Source organism: Perca flavescens, chromosome 14 (assembly GCF_004354835.1).
Source record: "Perca flavescens isolate YP-PL-M2 chromosome 14, PFLA_1.0, whole genome shotgun sequence".
Lineage (NCBI taxonomy): Eukaryota > Metazoa > Chordata > Actinopteri > Perciformes > Percidae > Perca > Perca flavescens.
This window is the reverse complement of record NC_041344.1, coordinates 2141857-2152438: the sequence shown is the minus strand read 5'-3', so window position 1 is coordinate 2152438 and position 10582 is coordinate 2141857. Positions and strand designations below refer to the sequence as shown.

The 10582-nt window shown below is 39.2% G+C and overlaps 1 protein-coding gene across 1 annotated transcript; it reads right to left on the bottom strand.

Annotated features, from left to right (window-relative positions):
- Positions 1–2517: 2517 nt before the first annotated feature.
- Positions 2518–10296, bottom strand: LOC114568477 (urokinase plasminogen activator surface receptor-like). The gene is made up of 5 exons (XM_028598090.1): positions 10135–10296; positions 9224–9340; positions 5688–5834; positions 3647–3757; positions 2518–2714 (listed from the first exon to the last, which is right to left on the bottom strand). The coding sequence occupies exons 1-5, from the start codon at positions 10250–10252 to the stop codon at positions 2518–2520; spliced, it is 690 nt and encodes a 229-aa protein (XP_028453891.1). The 5' UTR covers positions 10253–10296.
- Positions 10297–10582: the final 286 nt, after the last annotated feature.

Genomic DNA, 10582 nt, shown 5'->3' with positions numbered 1-10582 from the left:
TAATATAGCACTTGTGCTTTAACGACGTTATCTTCCGGACCGAATAGCAACGCGGATTTCGGTGCCTTATTTAGGAGCCACTTAGATGCCTGCGCTTCTCTCTGATGCTCCGAAAATGGACGTTAGAGGGAACTGAAACATCGCCGCACAGGACGCTAGTTAACACTACACGTGACAGCAGGTGACGTTAGCCTACCGTTAGCTAGCAGCGAGAGTAAACACGGTTAAAATGCTGACAGCTAAACGGTGTAAAGTGTGTCTGTATTTCACTGGAGAGGATTGTAACACCAGACTGTAGATGCCCTTGTCTGAAAAACAACACAGACGCAGCCTGAAATAAGTTATTGTTATAAGTTACTGTTATTAAATTTTTAATGAATTAATTTTGACCCTGTGGTCTTAACAACACATAAGTCATTCTTTAATGTAGCCTTGTGCTCCTTTTCTTCTTTTTTTTGATCAACTTTTTATGGTTTTTTATTTTTGAACATACAGAACAGAAAAATACAATTGAACAAGGTGCTCCTTTTTTTGTGGAGGGGGGTAGTGACCTATAGGCCCCTGTGGGGCAGGCTAAGCTTTTGTCCTTAAGGGCATTTTTTCCCCCTTACATTACTTTTACTTTTATACTTTAAGTAGTTTTGAAACCAGTACTTTTACACTTTTACTTGAGTAAAAAGCTTGAGTTGATACTTCAACTTCTACAGAAGTCTTTTTAAACCCTAGTATCTGTACTTTTACTTGAGTAATGAATGGGAATACTTTTGACACCTCTGTGTAGAGCAACCCGGTACACTACAACAACAGCTGTGGGTGGAAGCTGCCATTGTTGTTATAGAGCTCAAGTGACCCAATTTTTTAAAAGCTCTGGTTCCGGACGTTTCCAGCTACAAGATTAATAGTGAGCATAAAACATTTGATTCAGCACAAAAAAATGTTTTTAAAATGGCCAAAAATGCAAAAGGTATAGACTTCAATGGTAGGAGCTGGCTCCAGCCGTTCGCCGGTACGGTAAACGTTTCTATGGTAACAGTGAGTTGGACCAATCAGATACGTTGCTGTTACACTTAGGATTGTGGGTTGTGTAGTTTTTTTCCATAACAATGCCGATAAAACATGTTTTTCTTAAAACAAAGTTGATTTCATACAGACTATTAGCTTCTACAGGAGCAGAAACCTTAGTTACACAACCACCACATAGACATTATGGGATGGTTTAGACATTATGGGATGGTTCAGACATTATGGGATGGTTTAGACATTATGGGATGGTTCAGACATTATGGGATGGTTTAGACATTATGGGATGGTTCAGATATTACGGGATGGTTCAGACATTACGGGATGGTTTAGATATTATGGGATGGTTCAGACATTATGGGATGGTTTAGACATTATGGGATGGTTTAGACATTATGGGAGGGTTTAGACATTATGGGAGGGTTTAGATATTATGGGATGGTTTAGACATTATGGGAGGGTTTAGATATTATGGGATGGTTTAGACATTATGGGATGGTTTAGATATTATGGGATGGTTCAGACATTATGGGATGGTTTAGACATAATGGCTGATAATCTAAATCCTTACGGAGAAAGGGGGTGTGACATAGGCCTATACAATATTGCTCTAAGCTGTTTCCATGGTCAATGAAAGAGCATATTCCCGTTTACATGCATCTGTGTTTAACTGGATATGTGTGTGTGTGTGTGTGTGTGTGTGTGTGTGTGTGTGTGTGTGTGTGTGTGTATTAGCCTGCAGGAGTTAGAAGATTATCAGTGAATTTGTTTACATGCACATACTATTCAGTTTTTTGCCCTTATTCCCGAAAAAGAAGATATTCCGACTAAGCTGTTTCCACGGCTAATGAAAGTGAATATTCCTCTAATATTCCTGTTTACATGTAGTTGTGCAAAATATGATTTTTCCAGCGTGTTCCAGCGTGTGGAGGACTTGTTGGAGCGTGTGAACACAGCGTCTTTCTTTAATTCCTCCAACCAGCTTCTAGAAAAGGTCGGCTCATATCCAGAAACCTGTAGATATCCGAGTCTCTGATGATGTTTAACACTAGCTGTGTGTGTGTGTGTGTGTGTGTGTGTGTGTGGGTGTGTTTGTTTGTCTCTGTGGGCCTCTGTGTGTGTGTGTGTCTCTGTTTGTCTATGTGTGTGTGTGTGTGTGTGTGTGTGTGTGTGTGTGTGTAGAAAAGGTCGCCTCATATCCAGAAACCTGTAGATATCCGAGTCTCTGATGATGTTTAACAGTAGCTGTGTTTCTCCTCTTCTCTTCGTGTACTGCACCTTTAATGGTTATTTAACACAAATGTCTTTTAAATGAGACTCAGAAATTAATTTAGCGCACAAAGAAAACACTCAGAAATCAATCAGAACACACAGCAGGATATTAAGATTGATTTTTATTCAGCTTTACATCAGTTATATTAATAGTTTCCAGACTATAATAACACTCAGAACAGAAGCTGTACATCAACAGGAGTTTTATAACTCACATTCTCATATCTAATAAGAGATCACGAGCAAAGAGAGCAGCGGGGCGGCCAGCAGCACCAGGCCAGCGATGTGGCTGCTGGCACCGTTGCAGAGGTTCCCCTTACAGCAGCTGTATGTGAGTCCTCGGGCCCAGGATTGGTCCCTCGTGGTGCACAGCCATTTGGACACACAGCCCTTCACAGTTGCGCTTTGTCCTCCTTGGGTCACTGGGAGAAAGAAAGTGATATTAGTGGGAGATGTTTTAATACATCTAACTATATATCGGGGTGTGTGTGTGTTTTGATTTGATTTGATTTATTTAATTGTATCAAGAATAACATGAACATGAAAAGACATCTAATACAATCGAGGATAAAAACACAATAAAGTCCAGGACTTATTTCCATTGTGGTCCTCACAACGTACTTGAACATAATCTAATAATATCTTGAGGTTTCTGGATATGAGGTGACCTTTTCTAGAAGCTGGTTAAAGGAATTAAAGAGAGACGCTGTGTTCACACGCTCCAACAAGTCCTCCACCGCTGGAAAAATCATATTTTGCACTACTACATGTAAACGGGAATATTATCACTTTCATTAGCTGTGTAAACAGCTTAGTTGGAATATCTTCTTTTTCGGGAATAAGGAGAAAAACCTCAATAGTATGTGCATGTGAACGTATTTATTGATAGTTTTCTAACTCCTGCAGGTTATTACACACACACACAGACACACACACACACACAATGTGTGTGTGTGTGTGTGCCTTTGTGTGTGTATATGTCTGTGTGTATGTGTGTGTGTGTGTGGGTCTGTCTGTCTGTATGTGTGTTTGTATGTGTGTGTGTGTGTGTGTGTGTGTGTGTGTGTGTCTGTGTGTGTGTGTGTGTGTGTGTGTGTGTGTGTGTGTCTGTGTGTGTGTGTGTGTGTGTGTGTGTGTGTGTGTGTGTCTGTGTGTGTGTGTGTGTGTGTGTGTGTGTCTGTGTGTGTGTGTGTGTGTGTGTGTGTGTGTCTGTATGTGTGTGTGTGTGTGTGTGTGTGTGTGTGTGTGTGTGTGTGTGTGTGTGTGTGTGTGTGTGTGTGTGTGTGTGTGTGTGTGTGTGTGTGTGTGTGTGTGTGTGTGTGTGTGTGTGTGTGTGTGTGTGTGTGTCCGTTACGTGTTGCTGAGATGCAGTTGTCCTCGTTCCCCTCACAGTTTAGGATGTTGGTGCACGTTTTTCCATCGCAGTAGTAGCACTTTTTACCATTTGGTTTGGATTTGCTGGGTTCTGGAAACATAACATAACATTGTTCATATTATTTGGGGATATAGAGCTGCTCTTATGTCCAGCAGGCTAATGGGAAACTCCCCCACAGCTTTCAAATGAACAGATTAAAAAGTTATACTATGTAAAAAAAAAGATTAAATTAAACCTGGAAATTCTCACTCACACAGACAGCTGCACTGTGGCAGTTAGGGGTGAAAAAGTCAGTGACATCTTTATACACGATTAAACAAGTCATTAGTTTAACATCTGAAACATGACAAATGCAACGAAAACTCAAAGGGTAACTACCGTTTTTTTTCAACCCATGTTTTAGTTTCTAAGTGACTGATGGGAACAACAGTCTTTGACATTGGCCCAGTATTAATAAAGGTCCAATGTGTGGGAATTTCTTCCATCTAGCGTTGAGATCATATATCAACAATCAAGTCTCTCGCACCACGTAGTTCAAAGTACTTATTACAGCTACGCTAGCCTTCACGCTTCAAAAAGCCAGTCTCTTGCTCTTTTCAATCTCCTTTTTCTGGGCGAAGAAGACTCCTGTTCCTGAAATGTGGATTTTGAATACATGTGGTCCTCCATGTTTCCTTCTTCAAACTTGCCGGGAAGCTACGATACCCATTAGCAGCATTAGCAGCAGCTTTGAATTTATCATGTGACAGAGAAAACGTGAAAGGTGGAGCAGTATGTCCTGTATGTTCCTTTCACACACACACACACACACAGACACACACACACATACACACAAACATGTCTGTATTACTATCTTTGTGGGGGCTTGTCATTGACATAATGCATTCCCTAGCCCCTTACCCTAACCTTAACCATCACAACTAAATGCCTAACCTTAACCCTTACCCTAACCTTAACCATCACAACTAAATGCCTAATCTTAACCCTTACCCTAACCTTAACCATCACATCTAAATGCCTAACCTTAACCCTTACCCTAACCTTAACCATCACCACTAAATGCCTAACCTTAACCCTTACCCTAACCTTAACCATCACAACTAAATGCCTAACCTTAACCCTTACCAGCACCCTAACCATAACCTAATTCTAACCCTAATCCTAAAACCAAGTCTTAACCCTCAAACAACCCTTTAAACTCGTGGGGACCAGCATTTTGGTCCCCACGAGGCTGTGCAGACCCCACAAGGATACTGTAGTCCCCGGTTTTTGGACCCCACGAATATAGTAAAACGGATACACACACACACACACACACACACACACACAGAGCAGTATGTCCTGTATGTCCCTTATTTGCTAACATATTTCAAGATGGAGCATGAATATGGAGCATCTACCCCAGTTCATGCTAAAGCAAATGTAAAATTTCAAGCCAAACTAAAACTATGAAAAGCCGTTTTGGGTTGTCTTTCCAATTTTCCAACCATCACAATAGTTTTCGTTGAAATAAACACATAGTTTACTGATTTACATGTGAGAATATGTTGGCTCTATAACCCTAAAAGTATTTTTTAAATGGAGTCTGGTGGGCTTTGTGCTGGCGACTTCAGAGCTGTTTCTGGTTAAACAGAAAGGTCTCAAAGAGGTTTTAAAGGTCTATCTCTGTAGATATCCTTTCCATAATGTTGTCGCACTTAATATATCTATAATGAATAATAATCTGAGTCTGTCAGCGGCAAAAACAGAACGTTTAGTGGACGCTAACTGAAGCTGAACATTTATCCTAAAGGGTCACATTGCAGCCCGGTTCACTGCCACCGGTTACAGCGCTCAATACTGGACACATTTCAAAGATTGTTGTTCCCATCAGTCACTTTGACACAAAAAAACATGAGTCCAGGGTTTAAGTTTTAGGGAGAGTAGTTTTCACATTTTTAACAGCTATTGCTCATGCAACTACACTGCATTCAGTGCAAACATCTAAATTCCAACAGATAATATAAGCAAGTAACCTAACCTGGGGCCGGCTGGGTGTTGCAGAGCTCAGTGGGGCAACACATGGTGGTAAATTTGGATTGGACGGTACCATAGTTGACGGAGTGCTCTCCACAGTCTTCAGTGATAGCACATCCTTTTGAGTTTACATCACTAACGTTTGAACCACCTGCAACAAAAAAGTGTAACAACGCATTATGTAATAAAACCTCAAAATGTAACACATTAATGAATAAAAACCTGAACTCAATAAATTTACAAGCACCATGTTGTGTGTAAGTAAAGATAAGACAGGCAATTAAAATATTACTACGAAATGTGATATAGGCTATATATCCAGGGAAGGGTCTAGAGGGGAGGGGGAGCGTAGTAGGAAGAGAGACAACGGTAGAGAGTAGTATGTAGAGAGACTTCAGTAGAGAGTAGTATGTAGAGAGACAACAGTAGAGAGTAGTATGTAGAGAGACAACAGTAGAGAGTAGTATGTAGAGAAACAACAGTAGAGAGTAGTATGTAGAGAGACAACAGTAGAGAGTAGTATGTAGAGAGACAACAGTAGAGAGTAGTATGTAGGGAGACAACAGTAGAGAGTAGTATGTAGAGAGACAACAGTAGAGAGTAGTATGTAGAGAGACAACAGTAGAGAGTAGTATGTAGAGAGACATCAGTAGAGAGTAGTATGTAGAGAGTAATATGACGAAAGACAATAGTAGAGAGTAGTATGTAGAGAGACAACAGTAGAGAGTAGTATGTAGAGAGACAACAGTAGAGAGTAGTATGTAGAGAGACAACAGTAGAGAGTAATATGTAGAGAGACAATAGTAGAGAGAAGTATGTAGAGAGACAACAGTAGAGAGTAGTATGTAGAGAAACAACAGTAGAGAGTAGTATGTAGAGAGACAACAGTAGAGAGTAGTATGTAGAGAGACAACAGTAGAGAGTAGTATGTAGAGAGACAACAGTAGAGAGTAGTATGTAGAGAGACATCAGTAGAGAGTAGTATGTAGAGAGTAATATGACGAAAGACAATAGTAGAGAGTAGTATGTAGAGAGACAACAGTAGAGAGTAGTATGTAGAGAGACAACAGTAGAGAGTAGTATGTAGAGAAACAAGAGTAGAGAGTAGTATGTAGAGAGACAACAGTAGAGAGTAGTATGTAGAGAGACAACAGTAGAGAGTAGTATGTAGGGAGACAACAGTAGAGAGTAGTATGTAGAGAGACAACAGTAGAGAGTAATATGTAGAGAGACAATAGTAGAGAGAAGTATGTAGAGAGACAACAGTAGAGAGTAGTATGTAGAGAAACAACAGTAGAGAGTAGTATGTAGAGAGACAACAGTAGAGAGTAGTATGTAGAGAGACAACAGTAGAGAGTAGTATGTAGAGAGACAACAGTAGAGAGTAGTATGTAGAGAAACAACAGTAGAGAGTAGTATGTAGAGAGACAACAGTAGAGAGTAGTATGTAGAGAGACAACAGTAGAGAGTAGTATGTAGAGAGACAACAGTAGAGAGTAGTATGTAGAGAAACAACAGTAGAGAGTAGTATGTAGAGAGACAACAGTAGAGAGTAGTATGTAGAGAGACAACAGTAGAGAGTAGTATGTAGGGAGACAACAGTAGAGAGTAGTATGTAGAGAGACAACAGTAGAGAGTAATATGTAGAGAGACAATAGTAGAGAGAAGTATGTAGAGAGACAACAGTAGAGAGTAGTATGTAGAGAAACAACAGTAGAGAGTAGTATGTAGAGAGACAACAGTAGAGAGTAGTATGTAGAGAGACAACAGTAGAGAGTAGTATGTAGAGAGACAATAGTAGAGAGAAGTATGTAGAGAGACAACAGTAGAGAGTAGTATGTAGAGAAACAACAGTAGAGAGTAGTATGTAGAGAGACAAGAGTAGAGAGTAGTATGTAGAGAGACAACAGTAGAGAGTAGTATGTAGAGAGACAACAGTAGAGAGTAGTATGTAGAGAGACAACAGTAGAGAGTAGTATGTAGAGAAACAACAGTAGAGAGTAGTATGTAGAGAGACAATAGTAGAGAGAAGTGTGTAGAGAGACAACAGTAGAGAGTAGTATGTAGAGAGACCAGGGGCGTATGCATAGGCAGTCCTGATGGGCCCCCATGCTCCTCAACACCCCAAAAAAAAAAATAATAATCTGGCCTCCGTACACATGAATCTATAGGCCTAGATGTTTATAGGGTAATAATTATTAATTGTAATGCTTAGAGTAGCCTGATAACACACATTTCAAACCTCCTTTGTCAACATTCTCTAGCTTACTTTACTGTGGTTCCTACTACATTTTGTTTGTTTTCTCTTTACCAAAAACTGGTCTGCATTGCTCTACCTACTTTCCAGTTCCTCAGCTCTCATTTCCACACTGTGCTCAGAGCAACACTCATGCTCCCTGCTGTCTTCACTCCCATCATCCTCAATCAGATGTTCTCTATCATCTTTGTCTATGAAGGATACATCTGATGTTAACCTCTTATCCTAATTGTAACCTAATATAATAAAACACACTAAGATGTTAGTGTTACTTAACAGTCAAAATGGCTAAACATGGTTTGCTTTAATTTTGATATAAGCTTCCCTTGTTTCAAATCCAAAAAGGAGGCTGAGGGGTCTGTTGCTCCCTGCTGTGACAGTTTCTGAAACTGAGGGCCATGTGTTTCACAATGTTAACATCTACTGAATCTGACATAACTATAATTTTGACATGATATGTATCTACCAATGAGCTACCAAGCTACCTATGATTCTGATTAGCCTATTTTTTGCTAATTATAGACATTATAGCCTATTAATTTAAAATTAAACATGTTTTAAATTAGGCTAATACAATCGTGTGTTATATGCAAAGAGCATTGCTAGTGTAGTTTATTTATTTAGCCTTTACCTCAGATTACAAGTATAACCAAATTATCATTTGAATGTGTATGTTCTGCTCTTTATATGGGTTGTCTCAATTTGTTTTTAACACTAACAGTCATGGAGATATTCAAGCAGCTTAGCACCATGGATTTCGTTTTTTAGTTTGTGCTCACCTCTCTTTCAAAAGAAGTCAGTTACCAATTGTTTCCCCTCATTTTGTTTTCTCTCCTTCTCCTGTCTTTCCTTTCTTTCTTGGTATGTAGAGAGACAACGTTAGAGAGTAGTATGTAGATAGACAACGGTACGGAGTAGTATGTAGAGAGACAACAGTAGGGAGTAGTATGTAGAGAGACAACAGTAGAGAGTAATATGTAGATAGACAGCAGTAGAGAGTAGTATGTAGAGAGACAACAGTAGAGAGTAGTATGTAGATAGACAACGATAGGGAGTAGTATGTAGAGAGACAACAGTAGAGAGTAGTATATAGAGAGACAACAGTAGAGAGTAGTATGCAGAGAGACAACAGTAGAGAGTAGTATGTAGAGAGACAACAGTAGGGAGTAGTAGAGAGTAGTATGTAGAGAGACAACAGTAGAGAGTAGTATGTAGATAGACAGCAGTAGAGAGTAGTATGTAGAGGGACTATGCCTATAGATCCGGGCCTGGTGTAACAATACCTGAGTATGTAACAACTCTCACTGCAGCACACTGTGCACTGTGTGGGCATTCATGGATTGTTTGTATGCACTTTCCCGAGGCATTCGGTAAACACACGTAACATCTCAGGGTGGAGGCTGAGGAAAGAGATACAGATGTTTTGATTGATTAACGTAAAATCTGAAACCGTCTGATAACTAGACGATACATAAAACGTTTTAAACGTTTTAATTTAAACTCTGTAAGTCGGTCGATTTTTTGACGATTTCCCATTAAAGTCTATGGGGAAATTTAACGCAGTTTTTTGAGAATTTCGTGAAAACCGCTGGGAGAATCTCTTAGAAAAGTCATAGCCCAACATCCCTGATCATTACACACGTTTGATGTATTTTTTACGAATGTGTTAGCAACACTGTGTGACTAGTAGCACGACAAATTTATTATAACTATAAAGACAAAAACATTTTAATTATAAGGACAAAATCATTTCAAAAAGTGTTATAAAACATAAAAAAGGACAAAAATGTTTTAAAGGTATTTCAAAAAAGAGATAAAAACATAATAACACATTTTATTTCCTCATATGAACTGCTGCGTTTTTTCATTTTTTTTGAGCTTTTTCGCTTTTTAAGATTTTTTTTCTCTCATTTTCGAAATTTCTTTTTACATTTTTTAAGTTTCTTTCAACGTTTTGAGAAGTTTAATAACTGAGCAGTTTTGTCTGAGAGAATTTTATATCATTTTTCAAAAAGAAAATGTTCTGTGTTGTAACTTTAGCTACACAAGCATTATTTATGTTTTTAATTACGATGCAAAGTCCGGGTAATGAGCCGCCAGAACTTTTTCTGTTCTACAGGATTAATATCTTACAGTGTAACTCTGAAGTGAATTAATCAACATTATGAGCACAGATAACAGAAGAAGAACTTGCCTTCAGGTAGAAGCAGAATCCCGAACATCAACACCAGGAGATACATGTTGACGGAGGGATACAACGGAGTTTCAGTTTGATGTGTTATGGCTTTAAGTAGTTCTCCTGACGTTGTCATCCTCAAACCTCCTTCATACCGCCACAATGTGTGACGAGGGAGGGGGGGGACTGTAAGAAATAAATAGAGATAAGATAAAGTTCTGGCAGGTCGGTGTGTGTGTGTCTGTGAGAATAAGTTCTAGGAGCTTGTTACCCAGACTTTGCCCCGTAAAAAAAAAATGGAAATGATGTAACAACAGCATATTAACTGTTTGGCCTGTTGTATGAAATTCTCTCATTGAAAGATGTTCAGTTAGTAGACTTCTGAAAATGTAAAAAATAATGTGTGTGTCTGTCTCTGTGTGTGTCTGTGTGTTACTGTCTGTGTGCGTGTATGCGTTCGTGTGTG